General features: G+C 49.2%; 1 protein-coding gene across 2 annotated transcripts in view; it reads left to right on the top strand.

The window, feature by feature from the left end:
- Nucleotides 1-21,954, top strand: part of LOC119441294 (ATP-binding cassette sub-family C member 4-like) — a 450,511-nt gene that overhangs the window by 369,396 nt on the left and 59,161 nt on the right. For both annotated transcript variants that reach the window (XM_037705919.2, XM_049661127.1), the window contains one exon: nucleotides 9,722-9,877. In XM_037705919.2, coding sequence (XP_037561847.1) covers nucleotides 9,722-9,877 — 156 coding nt within the window. The remainder of the gene's footprint in view (nucleotides 1-9,721; nucleotides 9,878-21,954) is intronic.

The raw sequence follows: 21,954 nt of genomic DNA, 5'->3' as shown, positions 1-21,954 counted from the left end.
CCCCCCCCCCCGAAAAAAGTTTCTGGCTACTCCCCTGGTGAGAAACACCGTTGGCACGGCCCAATGACGTCTGATGGCAGTCGAAAGAAGAAAGAAACTTGTGAAGGAGAGCGAGAAGTTCGCGGCCATGAGATAGGGAAAGAGCAGGGTCGATGGCATTGTCAAGCCCCCCTGAAGACGATGAGTCTGAGACAGAAGCGATAGCGTCAACTTAACAACGGTGGGAGTCGGTAGGGACATCGAGATCGTCAACGTAGCCGACCGCCTGAAAGTATCCTAGGTTCTCTCCACGCAAGCTCACACCACCACCACCACCACCAGCATCACAGTTGACCCAGATGTTATAGTGAGCACGGCAAACGGAAGAACGATGCCCTTGCGCTGAACAAACACATCGGGCGGCGTGAACACTACAGTGGCGTCAGAGTCGGCAGCAGATGATAGGACAACAGCCATCGACGACTCAGGGGCTATGGTTGTGTCGGCATCAACAATGAGTTTATCGGCAACGTGAGGAGAGCCGGTCAGCTGTGATTCACATAGTGGTAAAAGCGACACTTCTGCACGAGAACAGTCAATGACAGCAGACGTGACAGGAAATCCCAACCAAGGACGAGGTCGTGAGAGCACGATGGTAGCACGAAACACTTCATTATGTACAGAACTTCGTTGATGACGACAGGGCCGTGCATACAGCTGAAGGGTAAATTCGCTGCGCGCTGGCAGTGGCGAGCACCAGGCCAAAGGGAGCTGTAGTCACTTTTCGGAGTTTGCGACAAAGGTCCTCGTGAATGACGGAAACGGCGGCTCCGGTATCGACTAGCGCAACTGCCGGTACTCCCTCTACAAAAACAGTAATAACATTTGGCGGCGAAGATGGATGGTCTTGAGAACGTCGATGTATTTGCAGTTCTTGCCTCAGGAACTGCACCCGTCAGTTTCCCTCTTCAGTGGGAGCTCGACGACGCAGCTGCGAAATCGAACGCCGACGAGGGGAAGGGGAACGACGAGTTTCTGATCGGCGATCAGTGTCAAGACGTCTCGATGAAAATGGAGGCGCGGCGGCGTATTGTGGTGCGTAGGTGGGCGTTTCAAAGGTGGTATGCGTTGTTTGGGCGCGGCGGCGACAGAAGCGCGCCACATGGCCAGCAATGCCGCAGGCGAAGCAGATAGGCCGGTTGTCTTGAGTGCGCCACGTTGCGGTTGGACCGAAAAATTGTGGTGACGGTCGGGTAACTGGAAATGAAGCCGGATACATGGGCGATGTAAAGGAAGCTGTCGGCAGAGGTGGCTGTGCAACCACGCCTACGTAACTGAGCGGCAGCGACGTAGGGTTATTGGTAAAGTCGGTATAGGACAGCGGCACACTCATAGGATTGGGTAGGGGGGGGGGGGTGTAGGAGCTGCAGGAAGTGCTTCCCATATCTGATTCCGGATGGGTTGCTGTAGCGTTGTAGTCAAAGCTGCCGTAGGTGCGTCACTGTGAGGCAGCAGCGATAGCTGCCTGGCCACCTCTTCACGAATAAAATCTTTGATATGCTGCTATAGGGTCGAGTTGGGCAGAAGGTCGGTAGAAACCGCGATGCTCCAGACTGAATCGGCGTGCTGAATGTTCTGGTGGGCGATGGAACGTTGGCGGCGCAGGTCGTCAAAGCTCTGGCATAGGTTACTAAGGACGGATACGCTCGTTGGGCTTTTTGCCAGCAGCATCTGGAATGCGCCGTCCTCGATGCCCTTGAGGATACGCTTGAGCTTGTCATCCTCTGACATGCTGGGATTAACCCGCTTGCACAAATCGAGAACATCCTCGATGTAGCTGGGTAATGTCTCTCCCGGGTGCTGTGCGCGCTGGCGCAGATGCTGTTCAGCGCGTAGCTTACGCACAGTGGGGCGATCAAACACTTCGGCAAAAAAAGGTCTTAAATGCTGACCAGATTGAAAAGTCTGATTCGTGGTTGAAGAACCACAGTTTGGCTAGGTCGGCGAGGTAGAAAGGCACGTGGGACAGCTTAGACTGGTCGTCCCATTTGTTATGGGCACTTACAGGTTCGTACGATGAGAGCCAGTCTTCCACGTCGTGTTTGGCGGTCCTACTGAAAATGGGTGGGTCGCGATGAAGAGGGACGCCGGCGCAGACGACAGTGGCAGCCAGTGGTGCAGGCAACGAAGTGGCTGGATCAGGCATAGTGCAGGGTGATCGTGTTGGTGTTGGCAGGGTTCGAGTGCGGGGCTCCAGGACGAGGCGAAGGATCGCAGCAACCTCCACTAAATGCGACGAGTTTTATTGTCGTCGATAACGTTGCAAGAACGCTAGGTACAGGTATACGCACTGCAAGGGCTGTTCGTAGCACGGGGTTCCCTCGCGATCACAGCACGGTCCTTCGTCTTTTTTTTCAGTCGGCACATACACAGAGGCGCCTCTGCTTCATTACAATATATATATATATATATATATATATATATATGAACGAGAAGAAAGGGAACCGAGGGGCCCGATTTTTATTAATCATATAAGAAGCTAACAAACAATGACACCAAGGACAACATAACGGAAATTACTAGTACTTACTAATTGAACTAAAGAAATGATAAATAAATGTAAATGAACACGGACAAAAAAACAACTGTCCGCAGGTGGGGAATGAACCCACGTCTTCGCATTACGCGTGCGATGCTCTCACCATTGAGCTACTGCGGAGCCGTTTCCCGTATATATATATATATATATATATATATATATATAATCATGACCATATAAAGCCAACCGGCAATGAAGCTAAGGACACCATCGGGGCAATTAGTTGTGGTTGACATTGAAATGTAGACAATAATAAAGAAAAGGGAAATGAGACTGGTCGAAAAGAGAACTTATCGAGGCTTTTTAATCACGTAATACGAGACGCCATCGGGCAAAAAAAAAGGATGTTCCTCACCCGCGCACCATGACTTTGAGCGGTGCTGGTTAACACTCCCAGGTCTAGATCTAGTAAACATAAATACCCAACGTTGCACGTTAGGCTTACTGGTATAACATGATGCGGCAAAAGGCGTAGCGCATCAAAAACAGGATGCTCGGAGCACGAGTTCTATTGCAGGCGAGAGAGTGGTATACATGCGTGATCCCGCAATAAAACCAATTGTTGTTGAAAGTTAGCGCCAAACGTGTGTGTTGTCTGTGTTCTTCCTCTCGTGTCCCGTTTTTGATGCGCTACGCCTTTTGCCTCCATAAATACCCAAGTTAGTGGACGCATTGATAGCCGTCGCCATAGCACAATTGGTAGTGCAACGCAAGCGCAATGAGGAAGTTACGAGCTCGGCTCTCACCGCCGACACGTTATCATTTCGTCCGCTTTCATTTCCATTTTCTTTATTAACAGTGGAGCTGTTCTTAGTTGAGCGCACGCCGGCGATGACGACCGCCGCCACGCAGGAGTGGAGCCGGAGAGGTCACATGACCAGGAGAGGATGAGAGCAGCACCTTGAGAGGGCAGGTCACGTGACTAGCAGAGGAGGAGTCGACTAATGAGAGGGCGCGCGCTGCGAGGAGGAGGCGACCACGGCGAAGCTAGGCATGCGCGGCCGCTTAGCTTGCCTGAACGGTGCTACTTGCGGGGGCTGAGACGCGTCAGCGTCCACGGGCGACGGCGTTCCTAGCGCTTTGAGGGGGATGGGACGCGTTGGCTTGCACGGGTGACGGCGTTCCTAGCGCGTTGCGGAGGATGGGACGCAATCTGTCGTAACAGCGGAAATGTGGACGTTCCTTCGGTATAAAACAAGACTACCACAGCGAAAAAGAAATTCCGAGGCATTCCCCTGTCGAGAAACTGTGGGTAAGCGAAGCTTGTGGCAAGACGGCGCTGTCGCAGGTGTCCCGCTTCGTTTGCCTTAAATTCGGGATCCGCGGCTCTTCGCTGACGTTTCACCTGGGCTTCGGAAGCCCTCAAGCTAGAATCAGACGACAAGCTTCGCTTAACCCATTTTCTCGACAACGGAAGGGCTTTGGGTCCCACGTGTGACAAGGGTAGTTCAAGGGGGTGTTACAGGTCCCCGAGCCCACTGAGATTGGGCCCTTCCTGCACTATCGCCAGGATCGGCCCACATTTAACGTGCCAGCGCCGACACTTGTGAGCCTATAAAGCTTCGCTTAAAAAAGAAACATTCGCGACAATCGCAGAAACGGAGCGATCACAGCTCCGCTGTTTCGACAGATTTCACTTCGTAGAACTGGCTGCCATTTTTATTTTGTATAATTCAGTTTCAACCACAGCTAATTTCTCCGATGCTTTCCTTGACTTCGTTGTCGATTGGATATGTATGGTCGTGATCAACGAAAAATCGATCCCCTCGGTTTTCCTTCTTTTCTCGTTCGTGTACAGGGTGTCCCAACTATCATGCACCAAGATTTAAAGATATGCAAATGCCACGCAGCTGTACAGAACCAAGGTACCGTTGTTTGCCGTCGCTTGGAGATACTGGAATTATTTTTTTTTGCATTCCGCCGAATTACATCATAAAATGTCGTAATTAATTAAGCAACTTCTCAAATATTATAAATAAATGAAAAGTGTCAATGAGAAAATTGCCGAGCAATATGAAAAACTGACAGTGAAAAACGAAGACTACCACAGCGAAAAAAAAAATTCCGAGCCCTTCCCCTGTAGTTGAAAAGCAAAGTGTACAATCTTTGCATTCTACCGCTGCTAACATATGGGGCAGAAACTTTGAGGTTAACAAAGCTCAAGAACAAGTTAAGGACCGCACAAAGAGGGATGGAATGAAAAAATGTGGTTGATCCCTCTTATATAGGAATCGGTATAGAACACGAAAGTGAAACGTGTCTTCACAGAAGTAGTGTAATGTTTATTGCACATTGATATATAATGTCTATTGGTGTTTTGTGGCTAAAGCGCCCTTAGGCGTTGATGCACCCACGCTGACGCCTGGTGGCACGTCTCCTCCATCACGACTACCAACGTCGATGACCATGAGCAACCGTCGTGCATATGGAAGCTGCACTACGCTGCACACGCTAGCACAACGCGAAAGACGAAGCACGTAACTGACACACTAATACAACGCGCAAGACAAAGCACGTAACTGAATCGTCACCGAGTCAAATCAGCGCGTACAGCGCGTCGTAATTGCAGCCTCCGCGATCAACTTCAGAAACATTTTCAGAGCTAATTGCGGAGGCCACGCTCCGCTGTGCTGAGTACGGTGAACGCCACCTAGGTGGCGTTGGTAGTGCTTCTTGATGCCAGCGTCCCTTCGAATGCTGGCATCGAGGTGTCGTAGTACTGAGACCACCGAAGCGTTCACTGTCGGTGCGCGTTAAGGCCGGAATACATGGAGCGAATAACCGGCGTCCGAGCGAAGAACTTCGTCGGGCGGCGAACGTCCGACGGCCGGCGTCAAGAAATTTGCCGTCCGCAGCCGATCTGCCTGTCCAAACATTTTCGTCGGGCGAACGCCGCCGCCGGAAGCGTCTAGCGCGCAGCGGTGGACGACAGCCAATCAGGAGGCACTAGTTCCGGTCGCAATGCATGCTGGTGTTTCGCGCGCGCGCGCCTTTTCGCGTCGTCTGCAATCGCGTTGGTGTTGCCGTGTCTGCATGTCTCTGCACCGATTGAGTAGTTCCTAGTATGATCTCTCAGGAATCGCGTTGTATTTGTACATCCCATATCCGCTGATCTGCGAGGAAACAGACAAGCAGTGCAAGCTCTCTACAACAACCTTCAACAGAAATCTTCTTATCTCAGAGGCCACATGCTGTCGTCATGCCTATCTCCCGACTTCCCCGATAGATGGCGTTGGCATCGGATATTTCTTTCGCTAGGCTTAGACGCGTTCGAAACGAGAAGCGATCTCGAAAACTACTCAAGGTTATCCATAATACTCTGTCGTCGAAGCGGCCTGAGACTAAGCGAAAGCCGTTTACGCAGTCATTTGCTTCCAACTAAGTGAATTCTACAAGGACAACGCCAAATTCAGTTCGAAGCGGGCGGCCGGGACCGCCGCCAACACGGCGGCCAACGCGCGGCGGCGTTCGCCGCATGTATTGCAACACAGCAAACATCCTGCGTCGTGTCGCCGCGTCGTTACTTGACGCGTGAAGTTCGTCGAGAAAGTTCGCTCCATGTATCCCGGGCTTTAGTGTCATAATGCAGTACTTCTCTTTTCTGCTCATAGGCGGCGGCACCGCCCGAGCAAGAGCGCGGGTACACGGAGGAGTGTTAGATATATAAGGCGCGTCTGTGTAGCTCTCTGCGAATGCGTTTGTGGCGCAATGGGCTAAACGCTCGGCGATCTATCGTCGCGGACCGAGAGGTCGTGGGTTCGATTCCCAAATTTTGCATGTTTGTGGAACTTTTTCTTCTGGTTTCTTTCTTTGTATTATGTTCTATGACGTATTTCCGTGACGGAAATACGTCAGTGAAGTCTTGGTGGACCCCGGAATAAAACACTTTCGTGTTAAAATGTGAGGCCTTACGTTAAGAGACGGGAAGAGAGCGGTGTGGATCAGAGAGCAAACGGGGATAGCCGATATTCTAATCGACATTAAGAGAAAAAAAATGGAGCCGGGCAGGCCATGTAATGCGTAGGATGGATGTCCAAGAGAAGGGAAGCGCAGTCGAGGATGGCAGAAAACTAGATGGGGTGAAGTCAGGAAATTTGCAGGCGCAAGTTGTAATCAGCATCGCAAGACAGGGGTAATTGGAGATCACAGGTAGAGACCTTCGTCCTGCAGTGGACATAAATATAGCCTGATGATGATAATTAAAAACTGCGATATAGCTTACTGTTCCTCAATACGTGCTACATAAAGGCGCTTTCACGGGCGTCAAAGAAGCCCGCTTTTTTCACTCTCAGAAAAACACTTTGTGTAGCACGTATTGAGCGACAGAAAGCTGTATCGGGAGTTTTTCATTTGGCATTACAATTTTCTCATTGACACTTTTAATGTAATGATATTATTTGAGAAATTTATTAAGTAATTAGGACTAATTATGTAGTTAGGCGGAATGCAAAAAAATAATCTGAGTATCTCCAACCGACGCCAAACGGGTGTATCTTGGTTCTGTCCAGCTACGTGGCATGACAGTTGGTACACCCCGCCGCGGCGGCTCAGTCAGCTAAGGCATTGCGCTGCGGAGCACGAGATCGCGGGATCGAATCCCGGCCGCAGCGGCCGCATTTCGATGGAGGCGAAATGCAAAAACGCCATGTGCTTGCGTTGTAATTCACGTTAAAGAACCCCAGGTGATCAAAATTAGTCCTGAACTCTCCGCTACGGCGTGCTAATAATCAGAACTGGTTTGGCACGTTTGGCACGTAATAACCCTGAAAGAAGAAAAAAGTGCAGGCTCAAGCCAAAGAAAAACAAACATTTAATTATAAAGTTTCTTCCGGGGTCCGTCCTTCATGAAGGGTTGAAGGCCGGAACCCGACCGAAGCTTCTAATTAAAGTTTGGCTTTGCTTTTCTACGTGTGCCTGGGCTTTATTCAATTTAATAAACAACGGATCCAACGAAAAAATTCATCGGCCCTTCCGCTCCGTGAAGATGGTTAACCAGCGAAGATTAAACGTGCGGCCCCGCTGTTTATCACTAGATTAATCCTGAGGGTTCGTTAAAGTATTTCTCAATTATGAGGTTACATACACATTTGGCTGCGACGGAGAGAATGTCATCACTGCGGACTGCCCGCAGTCCGCCGTTGTCGCTTGCATTCGATGTCACGATTTTCCTCGGCGGCGTGGTTAGCAGCACTCCCCCGCTATTGCCGCTTGCGATTCTTCGAAATTAAATTGCTTCAAAATTAAATCTGTCCGTTACGTAAGACAATGAATGGCTCATAGCCCCTTAAGCAATGGCTCATATCCCCGCAAACGCGACTTACCCAATACGACGACAGAAGAGAAGTGAAATTCTACGCTAGAATGATGAGCGGTAATGCAGCCAGCTGTGGAAGAAGACGATGACGACGAACGCGGGAGCAGAGGGACGAGCGCGTGCCGAGCACGAGCTCGAGCGCAACCGGAGGGGCGCCAACGGCCCAGCTGCGTAAGAATACGACGACGCTCGAGCCAATGCTGATGATTATAGTTTTCCGTACACAGGCGATTTCGCCTTGCCACATACGATTTTCCCTAGACATATAAAGCTTCGCCTTAAAAAACTGGAGCAAGCTTAAGCTTAGCCTTTAAGAGTGGAACGCGATAGCATTGAAATATCCCCGACAGTTTCTCACGCTTCTCTGCAACTGCAGCTTATGTAATCGCAGTGTTTACCGGGAAACGCTAGCGGCGAACGCTAGGCACGAAGGCGATCTTTTTATTGCGATAGCAATTATATGGACACTTCAACCGGAGTTCTGCCGTCGGCGTCGCCGTCCCCGTGGCCGTCGCCGTCGCCGTGAGGTTCCCTATAGGTAAAATCTTCGCCGCGCGCCGTATGCCCGAGCGGAAGCGTGCGGGGACGCGCGCTATCACGGAGAGCGAACGCACTCAATCTCCCACGCGCAAGCAAGCAAGCGATAAGCCAGCGCTGGAGGGAGCAGGGGGGGGGGGGGGGGGGCGCACTTCTACTCTGCCAACAACCGCGCTCGTCGCTCGCTAGCACCGTCTCTTATCTCCACACGGCTCTGACCTTAATGCGCCGTGCATTCGCCGCTCAGTTTCCGTTGGAGCGATAGACCGCACGTACCTTCGCCCGTTGCTGCGCCGTATGCGCTTGCTGCCAGCGTTTTGACAGTCGTTGTCTGCAGTCATTAAGTGTGATCTATTCATGTTTGTTTGTGCGCGCTCACACCACGCTTGTTCAATCAGTTAGTAATAGTCGGGCCACATTTTCCAACGCACGCTACACATGCAATGCTGCCCGGGTCGGCAGTGCAGCGCTACAGGTGTGTCCCTTCGCACGCGCTGCCCACGGGAAGCGCTTCTCATCAACACCACCGTTTCACACGCGCCTTCTCGTGGTCATCGAGTCTCTCTTCTTGTTTGTCTACTTACGCCGCAGCACACCTGCTTACTTAATCAGCTCATGTTTACTACAATTCATATTGCTACCAAAGCCGCTCACCTTACTTCGTATGACATTGCTGTGTTGCTATTTTTTTTTTTTTTGCGTGGGCTGATCCCGGATGTAGTGCGCAGCCGGGCCAAAAAGAATGTAACATAAAAGGCATGCGCTGTCGCGGTTTTGTTTTGTTACATTTGTTTGTGGGCTGTCACTCTCAAAATTCATAAGCATAACTTTGGCAACAGTGTAATACAAGGTGTGAGCAACTTTAGTGATAGAATAGTGTGGCAATATGATCCGCATATACCGCCTGTCATATAGCAAGGCGTGGCATATAAATATACATGAATAATACGGAAATTGTCGCTCCCCGACAACGACGACACGGGGCCCTTAATGCTATCGCGTTAAAAAGTACGTTTCACACACACACACACATATATATATATATATATATATATATATATATATATATATATATATGTGTGTGTGTGTGTGTGTGTGTGTGTGTGTGTGTGTGTGTGTGTGTGTGTGTGTGTGTGTGTGTGTGTGTGTGTGTGTGTGTGCAGTTCTTTCTTTAGTGCTGCCAGCTACGTTCTTGGGAATGAAGCGGCGCTTCAACGTGCATGCAGGCAACGTGCGCCGCTTGCGTGGTTGCTCGGGTGTCGCTGCACAATGTGGGTTTATTCGCCGTGCAGGTCGGTGTCGTTGGCCGCACGGGTGCCGGCAAGAGCTCCATCATCGCCGCACTGTTCCGCATGACGGAGCCAGACGGCCCCATCCTCATTGATGGCGTTGACATCAGATTCATCGGTCTGCACGACCTGCGCAGCAAGGTCTCAATCATTCCCCAGGTGATCGACTTTTTATGTGCGATATACACTGAGGGATTCCCGACAAGACCAAAGCTTCAAGTCTGAGACTCTTTCCCGGCTTGAGTTTCAGAGAACTTTTGTAACTGAGTGGGCTGAAGCCGAATTTGAAATTTTGCCGGCAGAAGAGCGCCTCACTAACCTAATACTCGAAAACGAATATTCGAAAAATGACGATGGCAGACATTCAAACTCTACGTGATGGTCGTCGCATGTATGAAAAATTGAAATAGACAATTTACCATTTCAGCTCACATCAGCCGCTGAATGACGTTTACATTCCTATTTACATGCCTATTGACGCAATTCGTGATTCTTTGCATCAGTACAGAACAAAGCATGGCTTTCAGATGCTCAAAATATCGTGCTAAAGTGTTTTACCAAAACTTTACAATGCTACACTCTACCAGCAATTAAGATCAACGTCGTGCGCTTCCCTGAGGATAAGAATTATAAAATAGAGTGTGCGTTTACCGTATACCCTCCGCTGCTATTTTTTATGTGCATTTAGCAATGACTATATTGTGCGTAGAATATCTTATTATGCAGCATTTAAGTCTCCCCTATTACACTTGTTACAGTGTATAATAATTGCAGTTTTGCTATATATGAATTCAAGCTGTTTTTTGCTATTGTGCCTATGTGGTGACAACTACGCAATGCAATCTATTTATTAATCTGATCATCGATTCTGGTTATCACAATAATAAACCTGTATCATTTAATATTATAAGTCGGGAACCTACGTCATAGTGCTATGTGCACTGTAGCATGTCTTTTATGAATTGCTGACATTATTAGCTTTAGGGTTGCTGAGGCTTGTCAAGTAGCCGGTGAGATCTCTTCTTCTCTTGCCAACATCAGTTTCTTTTACTACAATAACAAATATATTACGACAGGCGAGTGTCGCTGTAGCCGTGATGCTCCGTATACAGTCCAAGTGCGATAGATCATATCGTATTTCCCGCACCGCGAGACTCGGATGCGAGCAAAAGCGTGCGACGGTGATCCGAAAAGGATGGTGATTTGATGCAGGCCAGGAGGTCATGTGAACAAGCAAGCGCTACATGGGGTGGCGGGTGAATGGACGTCTCGCATTCTGTAGCCCGGCCGTGGCTGCCCGCGCTGCTGTTTGCTTACGGAGCGCCGTTCTCCGAGGCAAGGAGTGTGACCAGGCTAGTTGGTAATTAATCGTAAGCAACAGCGCACCAGCGAACGCAGGAGAGAAAGAAGGAGTAAGTTTATTATAATTGCGCATCACAGTCTTTACATGCCCGCTTATGCATGCGTGCTTGTATGCGGACAGGGCAGTCCATACATATAAATATATCGCCTAGAAATGGTAAATACAGCGTAGATCTCCGCCCTACCAATCGTGACGTAATAAACTAGCAGTGAAACAAGCCAAATCGAAACGCCAATGACATTCACAGCCATGAAACTAAAGTAACAACAAACCTATAAGCAAGAAAGAACTCCCGCACACATATCTGATAAAAAGCACATGCATCTTTGAGGACGAGCAGCTGGTTGCTCCATGTGCGCCGGCGTTTCCGCGCACCTAGTCTTGGATGTCGCGTAATCTCGTGTTTCCGAGACGCTTTGAAGCGACTGGCAATCCTTCCTCCCCTTTGATCATGTAACACCGAGTCATCGAGTGAGATCTGTTTATGTTTACCTGTGTGCGCATGACACCATGCTTGTTAATTTAATTAGTAAGTGAATGCTTATTGCAATTTCGACGGCCGATAAAACTACGAACCTTATTTTGTGTAGTTGTCTAATATTTTGCCATTACTATGAATACGTCACCTTCCTGGCTAAATGGCGTCTTTATTCGTATGAACGTGAAACTAACTGATGATGTGGTTAAAAAGATCTTGCAATAATTTAATGAGACTAGAACACAATTTCCAGGAAAAATTTCAATCTTCAACAAACATAAACGCGAATATATCAGAAGTCCAGATGTCAAAGGCTTGCTGGCATTTTGTAGAGGGTGAAATAAGTTAATGTGCCGGAAAAAAACGGAAGTAGAAAAGTACTTCGAAGAGTACTGGAGTGCAAGCTGCAAGGTCGATCCAAATAGGTCGCGAAGCTTCAGGCGAAAAGTGGTTCAGAACGAATTGTGACCGACATCAGCAAGGGTGCTTATGGGAGCAGTGATTGAAGCGCGACTATGTTTGGAGGGAACAAACATTGGGGAAGAAAAGCGTTTTTAAATTAAAGCGAGACGCAGTTAGATTCATTCAACGAAAATAAAATTCCTAATCAGTTATATATTGACGCGTGTGCAGACGACAACGACGATGGGAGCATTAACGGACTCCGCTAGTGGGATTTTGGTGAATGGGTCGCGCCGTATCCTCTGTAATTATTCGGTGCTTAGTTAGAGGCGACTCTTGAAGCAGTCGACGAACTGGGCCAATAGCGTAAAAAGCTGTTCTCGTTCGAGCGGCGGCAAAACAGTGCTGACGTGTAGGCGCTCCTTCGAGTAGTGAACAGCAGTCGCGAACATCCGCAACACCGTCAAAATAAGCCACAGCCGTGCTAAAATATGTTATCAATAGGTTCGTGCGCCCGTCGGTGACATTTACAATTCCTCGTGCGACCGAGATACCGTGAGTAAGCAACAAAATGGTTATTTGGTCGGAAACTCCTTCGCAATGAAACGGTACGTCACAGGCCACCGAAACAAGAATACATGACCGAGGTGGGATTACGACGTCATCTTCTGTTAGACGAAAAGCATTGTGTTGCGGCGATAAGTAATGGACTAAACCAGGGCTCTTAGAAAACGTCACCATGCGGTCTGGAATGTTAATTACGGCGCCATATTCCCTTTGTAAATCCATTCCAAGAATCAAATCTTTACAGCACGCAGGAAGAACGATGAAAGCGGCCACGAAAGAAGAATCTCCAATGCTAATTCTTGCAGTACATCTTCCAGTAGGCATCAGTAATTGGCCCCCTGCCGTCCTTATTTGAGGTCCCGTCCATGGCGTCTTTACTTTCCTCAGGCGTAGGGCGAGTTCCTGACTTATTATAGAGAAGTCAGCACCAGTGTCGACTGATGCTGTCACTGGCTGCCCATCCACGAAAACATCAAGGTCGGCGCTTAGAATTTCTTCGGGGTCGGTGGTTATCGGCTTCTCGGTGTTCAGCAGCGGGCGAGTTTGGGGCTTTTTATTGTCTTGCGGCGGGCCTGCAACCTCACCCCCAGAGGTCGCCGCCTTCAGTTTCCCCGGCGGGGGCTGGGCGACCTTCGGCCTTGAAGGTTAGCAAAAGTACGTCCAGCAGGCATCTGGCGTGGAGGGGTCGGAGAGCGCGACCGATGGCCGAAATCAGTTCAATCATTTGGCATGGATTCGTCATTCGGGTGCGCTATGGGAGGTCCCTGAAAAGCAGCGTCGTCGCGGCGTAGCAGGGAGTCGCCATCTGCACGTCGACCATCAGACCACGGACGAAGAGGTCGAAATGATGTGTCGCGATGCCAGCAATGGCGCGAAATATGGCCGGCACCCCCACAGTTAAAACAGAGAGGGCGGTTATCGGCGGTGCGCCACGCGTCGGATCTCCGAAATTGTGGCCGTCTCGTAGGGTTGTTTTGCGGCGTGGTCCATGGCGCGGCGAATGACGGCTGGCGGTTGGACTGCATCGGCATCACGGGTGCGCGCCGCGATGCCTCCTCTTGCGGCGGCGACCAAGGAGCGGCTCTCGGAGGCTGGTTGTACGGGGGTGTGGCTGTAACGGGTGGGGAACATCGGACAGTGGCGGCGTAACTCATGGGCCGCTGGTGGTTGGCAAGATCGGCGGCCGGTAACGGTAACGCCTGCCTGATTTTGTCGCGTACCACTTCGGCAATTGACGCGACGGGGCTCTCCAGTGTCGGTGTCAGGATCCGGTGAACTTCTTCTCTGACGATCTCTCTTATCATTCACGCAAGGAGCTCTGATACTGTGGAGGCAATGCGGCGGCATTGATTGCGATGCTGGTGGACAGTCGATCGTACTGCCTGCATCGTTAATGAAGGGCCCGCTCAATAGCCGTAGCCTCCTTGATAAAATCAGCTACGGTGCACTGGTGGATTCCGCACAAGCCCCCGCGAACAACTGCTCTTTTACACCTCGCATGAGGTAGCGTAACTTCCTATCCTCGGTCATGTGCGGGTCGGCTCTACGAAAGAGACGAGCCATGTCTTCGGCGAACATTGTGACCGGCTCATTGGGTTGTTGCACCCGTAGCTCCATCAACTCCATCATCGAGTATTGCGGCGACTCAGTGATGTCACCTACGAGGTCGTCCCCGATAGACCCAACTGTACGAGGCGCCCTCACTTCCGCAAGTGGCATTTCTGGTATAGCATCGGGACGATGCTCTTCTAGGGAGGGACAAATGACGCGTGTGCTCTAGGAAGACGACAACGACGATGGGAGCATTAACGGACTCCGTCTAGTGGGATTTTGGCTGACGACGAAGAAGACGTGTCTCTGCTCTCTTTTGCTTGAACAGGTTGTCCTGCTGTTCTTGAAGAACGTCTCCCTGTCCTCTCTCGGCGTTGTACCGCGACAATATACGCTTGGCGAGAAAAGAAAAACTCTATTTTACTGGACTATTACCAATAAATACCTTTTTTCAGCGCCCACCGATAGCGGCGGGCGTTGACGCCGCTATCACTTTTTTTATTTATAGATACTGTGATCTCTTACAACATCTTTGCAGGGTGGGAACATACAAGTACAGTCATACAAACATATATACAAGCAAGCTTGCCGACGCTTGAATTGAACATGACAAAAGGACAAAATGCAAGCAAAAAGAAGCAAATAAAAGGACGGAATGCAAGAAAAAGAAGCAAGTAAATTATGTGCGACAGAGTCAAGAATGCAGGCGGGCCTGAAAAGGGCTAAAGAAATTAGTGTAACGACTTCGTCAGGAAGTTTATTCCAATCAACTATTGTTCTTGGAAAATAAGAGTATTTGAAGCAGTTGATATGCGTCGTTAACGGGGCTACTGCTTGGGAATGTTTATCACGGGTAGCATAACCAGTTACAGGTGTTAAAATGTGTGAGGTATCAATACGGTAGTGGCCATTCACTAACTGAAAAAAGAATTTTAATCGGGAAACACGATTTTGTTCTGTAATCGAAGAGAAGCCACTACGTTTAAGGAGATCTGTTATAGAAGTTCGACCGTAAGAATTGTAGATAAATCGAACAGATTTCTTTTGAAATTCGTTCTAATTTTTCAATATTTTGCTAAGAGGTTTATTGGCAACGGATGCAGGTGAACGGGTAGCACTCACAAGCTTTCGCCCAAGGACAGCAACCACGAGCTCATGCCGGTGGCGATGCTGCTGAGGCACAGGTTACTCTTCTTCATTACAATCACCCTCCGCCGAAAAAGGCGCCATCCTGGCGGCTTAAGGCAAAGACACTACTATTGGGTCGTAGTACGGCTTAATGCGACAGACGTGGACAAGTTCGCGGCCGCGATTGCGCAGGTGCTTGAGGGGCTCCACGATGTAATTGACGGATGACGTTTGTTCCAGAACGCGGTAGGGTCCGAGGTATTTCGCGACAAGTTTTGCGGAGAGGCCGGGTGTGGGAGCGGGTACTCGAAGCCAGACCAGAGAGCCAGGAGAAAATGTTGGTGCGGAACAGTCGGCAGGTTGACGGGATTGCTGCTGCCACTGGTCCTCGGTGGAAAAAGAGCGGGCAAGCTGGCGGCATTCCTCAGCATGTCGAGCAGCTTCACACAGCGTAGTACTTTCGGACGCATCAGGTCGATATGAAAGAATTGTATCGAACGTATTAGATGGTTCTCGGCCATATAGGAGAAAGTATGGGGAAAATTCAGTAGTTGCTTGGGCCGCAGTATTGTACGCATACGTCACGAAAGGGAGAACTTGGTCCCAATTTGAATGATCAGAGGCGACGTACATTGATAGCATATCACCAAGAGTACGGTTGAAACGTTCTGTCATGCCGTTAGTTTGCGGATGGTACGCTGTACTTGTGCGGTGAATGATTCGGCATTCGTCGAGTAGTGCCTTCAAAGCACTCAGAAGTTCGCGAGGGGCACCGTGGCGCAGAACGAAATGGTGTAACAGAAACAATGCAACGTCGCGGGCGGTGGCAGTCGGCAGAGCGGCGGTTTCAGCATAACGGGTCAAGTGATCCACGGCAACAATAATCCAGCGGTTCCCTGCTGGAGTGGATGGTAGCGGTCCGTATATGTCAATACCAACACGATCAAAGGAACGACTAGGGCAAGGAAGGGGTTGTGACGGGTAGACTTGTCCGGGAGGTAATTTACGGCGTTGGCACTGAGTACAGGAGCGAACGAACTTTCGCACGTAGTTATGCATGCCGCGCCAATAAAATCGGAGGCGTAGTCGAGCGTAGGTCTTGAAGAGGCCGGCATGTGCGCACTGCGGGTCCGCGTGGAAAGCGTCGCAGATAAGGTCACGGAGATGTCGGGGTATCACAAGAAGCCACTTGCGTCCGTCAGAAAGGTAATTACGACGATATAGAAGGCCATCGCGAATGCAGAAGTGGGTAGCCTAGCGGCGAAGAGCGCGAGATGAAGAGGTGGATGGATCAGAAAGGATGGTGATGAGAGCACTTATCCAGGGATCCTTGGGCTGCTCCGACGGCATGTTGTGCAGTGCATGTGATGTAAGTGCGGGCTCCAGGGCGGATAGGCAAGCGTTGTCAGCTGCGACCGGTGATCGAGAAAGGGCGTCGGCGTCCGTGTTTTGCAGCCAGAACGCTAAAGAACGCGGATGTCGTACTCCTGTAGCTTAAGGGCCCAGCGAGCCAGTCGGCCAGGTGGGTCCTTGAGGGTGGACAGCCAACAAAGGGCATGGTGGTCAGTGATGACGTCGAAAGTGTGACCATACAAATAAGGGCGGAATTTCCCAAGGGCCCAAATAATGGCTAAACACTCTTTCTCTGTAACCGAGTAATTAGCCTCGGCTTTTGTCAGAGTTCGGCTCGCGTAGGCGACGACATATTCATCGAACCCCGCCTTCCGTTGCGCGAGTACGGCACCGAGTCCGACGCCGCTGGCATCGGTGTGGACCTCGGTGGGGGCGGCAGAGTCGAAGTGACGGAGGATAGGTGGCGAGGTTAGCAGGCGGCGTAATTTCGTGAAGGCGTCATCGCAGACGGGTGACCAAGCTGAAAGTTCGTTGTCGCCGCTTAGAAGGTCTGTCAGGGGTGCACTTATGGATGCGAAATTTCGAATGAAACGTCGGAAATACGAGCATAAACCAACGAAACTTGGAAGCTCCTTTAACTTCGTCGGTTTTGGAAAGTCAGCGACGGCGCGGAGCTTGGCTGGGTCCGGAAGAATGCCGTCTCGCGAGACAACATGGCCAAGAATGGTGAGCTTTCGGGCACCAAAACGACATTTTTTTAAAGTTGAGTTGAAGTCCCGCGTGAGTGAGACATTTGAGAACGTGCTTGAGACGGCTGAGATGTGTATCGAAATCAGCGGAAAAGACAACGACGTCGTCCAGGTAGCAGAGACATGTGTTCCATTTGAGGCCGCGTAAAATATTATCCATCATCCTCTCAAAAGTGGCTGGAGCGTTACACAGGCCGAAAGGCATCACGGTAAATTCATATAATCCGTCAGGTGTCACAAATGCTGTTTTATGTCGATCAGATGGTGCCATAGGGACTTGGCAGTATCCGGAACGTAAACCCAGCGAAGAAAAGAACTCCGCTCCCTGCAAACAGTCGAGGGCGTCGTCGATGCGCGGTAACGGGTAAACATACTTGCGCGTTATCTTGTTCAGACGTCGGTAATCGACGCAGAACCGAATACAGCCATCCTTTTTCTTAACAAGAACGACCGGTGACGCCCAGGGACTGCTCGAAGGCTGTACAACGCCGCGCTTGAGCATATCATCAACCTGGTCATCAATTACACGGCGCTCCGAGGCGGAAACCCGATAAGGGCGTTGCCGTAGAGGTGCATGACTGCCGGTATCTATCTGGTGAAAAACGGTTGATGTGCGACCCAAACCGGAAGCAGGGCTGTCAAAAGAGGCGCGGAACTTCTGCAGCAGAGTGAGCAGCTGGCTTCTTTGTGAAGATGACGTTTCATCGTCGATGGAGCGGTTGAAAGCGTCGAGGAGAGCCTGATCAACCGCGGGGTCACAAGAAAGTGCACTAAGGTCCGTAGGAGGAGAAGCCGCAGGAGCATCAAAGGAGCCTCGGTGGAGCAAGGAGCATCAACTTGGTAGCATCGTCCCAGTGATTATGGTCACTCACTCGCTCGTATGAAGAGAGCCAATCTTCAACGTCTTTTTCATCTGTGCCGGAGAAGATAGGGGGATCTCGCAGACGTAAGGCGCCGGCACAAACCAGGCTGGGCGGCGCCGTTGGAGGATTTGGAGGAGTCCCGCTTACGTCCTCGGGCATGATGGGGGGTAGATTTCGACTCCGAAGTTCCAGGGTGGTCGAAACCCAGCAGACTCCACCTCTTGCTAAGAGGTTTATTGGCAACGGATGCAGGCGAACGGGTAGCACTCACAAGCGTTCGGCCAAGGACAGCAACCACGAGCTCATGCCGGTGGCGATGCTGCTGAGGCACAGGTTACTCTTCTTCATTACAATTTGTTTTTGTGTAGGGTCCCAGATGATTATTGCATACTCTAAAGTAGGTCGAACTATTGCATTATATGCCAGAAGGCGGACAGCAGGTATCGAAAATTTCAACGACCGTCTTAGGGTAAACAATTTGCTAAGACAATTAGCCATTACAGTGTCAGTATGTTTTGACCAGGAAAGATTGTGAGATATGTGTACACCGAGATATTTATAGTGAGATACTTCGGAGATATAACTGTTGTTGGCAAAATAGTCGAAGAGAAATGGCTTTTTCTTTAGTGTTATTCTCATAAAGACGGTTTTTTCATAGTTAATAGACATTTGCCATCGATGGCACCATGCAACCATTTTGCCAAAATCACTATTTAGCTTGATTTGATCTTGGGGGGATTCAATTTCGGCATAAAGTATACAATCATCCGCGTATAGTTTAATTTTGACAGATAGATTATTCACAATGTCATTTATATAAAGCAAGAAAAAAGAGGACCCAGCACGGATCCCTGGGGAACGCCAGAAACAACAGGTAATGTGTCAGAGGAAGTCTGGTTTATCCTAACAAATTGGGAGCGGTTGCGTATCCATTTTAATAGTTTATCATTTCTAAGTAAAAACTCAATTTGTGAAGTAATTTGCTGTGGGCTACTTTGTCGAATGCTTTACTGACATCCATGAATATAGCGTCGGTTTGTTTTTGTTTATTTATTGTATTGGCAAAATCATGAATTGTTTCTACTAACTGAGTGCTTGTGGAAAAGCCCCCCCGAAATCCGTGCTGAGCGTTCGTCAGCACGCAGTGATCATCAAGAAAACCAATTACATGCTTATAGATTATGTGTTCGAAAATTTTGCATGTCGTCGAAGTTGCATAGAATGCAGCTCAAGGTCCATCTAAATAGGTCGCGAAGCTTGGAGCGAAAATCGTGCCAAAACCTATCGCCAGATATATCAGTTAGTGGTGCACGATTGAAGCGCGACTAGGTAAGGGGGGGGGGGGGGGGACAACCACTGAAGCTAGGAAACCTATGTGAAAAAAAAATGTTCGCAAATTTTTAATCAGAATACTGTCATACGAGTAAATATTCCGTTTGAAATTTTTTTGCTGTACGAAACAAAGCAATGTAAATTTTTTTTCTGTTTCAAAATTTATTAGTTCGTTCTTGGTGACCCCTACCAACCAGTGATTCTAGCGCAAGACTTGGCAAGACTGTGGAAGCCACTTATTATATCATGGGAATGGCGTTGCTCACTTGAACGCGGCGGTTCAAGTGAGCATCCACATTTTTTTTTTTATTTCCTTGCCTGTTTGTTGAAAGTGTGGCGGGAGCTTCACTTCAAATTTTGCGTGACCTATCGCACGGCATTTATTGGCGAAATGTCCGAGTGCAGGTTTTTTGTTATCGTGCAAGTTCACGCTGCGGCATCGGACGAGCTGTGTATTGTCGTGACAATAAATGCGGAACGCTCCGCGAAGAAACGTCGCGCAGTGTTCATTCCCTCTCCATAACACAGGCTCTGAGTGTCCCACAGGAAGCAAAATTAGTCAGTCGAATGTTTTCTATATGATAATGTGGGGCAATGTTGTCTTTTCTGGTCTGATAACCGTTGGATATGAATACATGGTGTCGCACGGAATTGCGAATTATATTGTGAAAAGGTTTCACATATGTTGCTATAAGTTACGACTGTGTCCTGGCCATATTACTTTCCATACATTGAAACAAGTTTTGCTTGGTCAGTTATATTGGTTGCATTATCCTAGACGAATAAAAGTCAAGTTTTCTTGTAACCTCTGTGGAACTGCCGTTTATTTCCAACCTATTCGCTCACCTTCCTTCTTCTTCTTTCTGGGGTTTTACGTGCCAAAACCAGTTCTGATTATGAGGCACGCCATAGTGGAGGGCTGCGGATTAATTTTGACCACCTGGGTTTCTTTAACGTCCAATACAACGCAAGCACACGGGCGTTTTTGCATTTCGCCTCCATCGAAATGCGGCCGCCGCGGCCGGGATTCGATCCCGCTACCTCGTGCTCAGCAGCGCAACATCTGACTAAGCCACCCCGGCGGGTACGCTCGCCTTCCTAAGGAATCTACTGGATCAAGTTCCGTCAATAACAGCCTAATTATAATGACATTAAGACATACGCCACTCCTAAAGTTTAATGACACGCTGGTGCTTCAGCTGAGGCGAGTCGCAAGCTCGCCTCAGCCTCAAAGTAATAATAATAATAATAATAATAATAATAATAATAACTGCGTAGCGGTCGAAATACCGGACGCTAAAGAAATTCAAACATTCGCGCCAAGAAGCCTAAGATCTTGACGTTACAGCCATTTCCGGTTGTGACGTCAATTTTTATTTTTGCTTGTTGTAAGTTGTCCCCCCGATACGTAGATGGTGACGGTTGCAACGAGCCGCCATTTTCGTGACATGTGGGCTGCTATGGAAGCTACGCTACCAGTTTGCCTTGTGCAGCTCTTGAAGTGGGCAGAAAGGCGTGCTCGTAAAGTTCACCTGCTACAATACGCCCCCCTCACATGTTGTGTTGCTTTGCTTGTCGACGTTTGTCTGAATTTGGTGACGTGGGTGGTTTCACTGTTTCTTAACCTGTTCAGTCAAAAGTAATGACTTGCGAACGCCAGATACTTGTAGTTGTTTTCGTCGGACAGCGCTGGCCGACGCGCTTGGCATCCGACGAAAGGAAGAGCGCTCTACGCCCAAAGCGTTCGTCGGTCTCCAAAGAAAGTATGTTCTGTGCAGCGATGCGATTTCGACACCCGTACGGCTGAACTGTTCCTGCATCGCTTTCCGCGTTCAAAGCTCGAAACGCCCATCAAGTCGAATGGCGGGGCATTTGAATATACAGCTCTAATGGCAGGCCTCCGAAAACAAAATTTCGCACCTTTGAGAACAAAATCACGTCACTTCTATTTTTCACGGATTTCACGTCAAATTATTTTTTCTTCCGCCGTAAGTGTTCACTCCTCACACAGATGCCACTAAGCCCCATGAGCCGCCGATGAACCGCCATGTTTCGAACATAGCGGTTCTATGTATGGGCTTCTATGTAAGCTTCGCTACCAGGTATATTTACCTTGCAAGCTGCCCTAGCGCAGCTTTTAAATGCGAAGCATTTCTTGTCGAACATTTGCCACTTTGACAGTATCTATCTATCAGGCGCGTAGCCAGGGGGGGGCTTATGGGGCTTCAGCCCCCCCCGAAATTTTTTCGTGCTGGCATGCACCGCCGACCAAAACTACCACCGACGCCGGGAATAATAATAATAATAATAATAATAATAAATAATAATAATAATATAATAATAATTTATTTCCCATGAAAAGAATTACATGGTGGGGTTCTGGATAAAAAGTTGCACGCTGGCAACTTGACCAGCCCAAAACCCATCAAAGGCAACAGAGGGCGTCGGGC

The sequence above is a fragment of the Dermacentor silvarum genome, chromosome 2, assembly GCF_013339745.2.
Source record: "Dermacentor silvarum isolate Dsil-2018 chromosome 2, BIME_Dsil_1.4, whole genome shotgun sequence".
Taxonomy (NCBI): domain Eukaryota; kingdom Metazoa; phylum Arthropoda; class Arachnida; order Ixodida; family Ixodidae; genus Dermacentor; species Dermacentor silvarum.
Note: the sequence above shows the minus strand (reverse complement) of the source record. Positions and strands in the feature narration are given on the sequence as shown.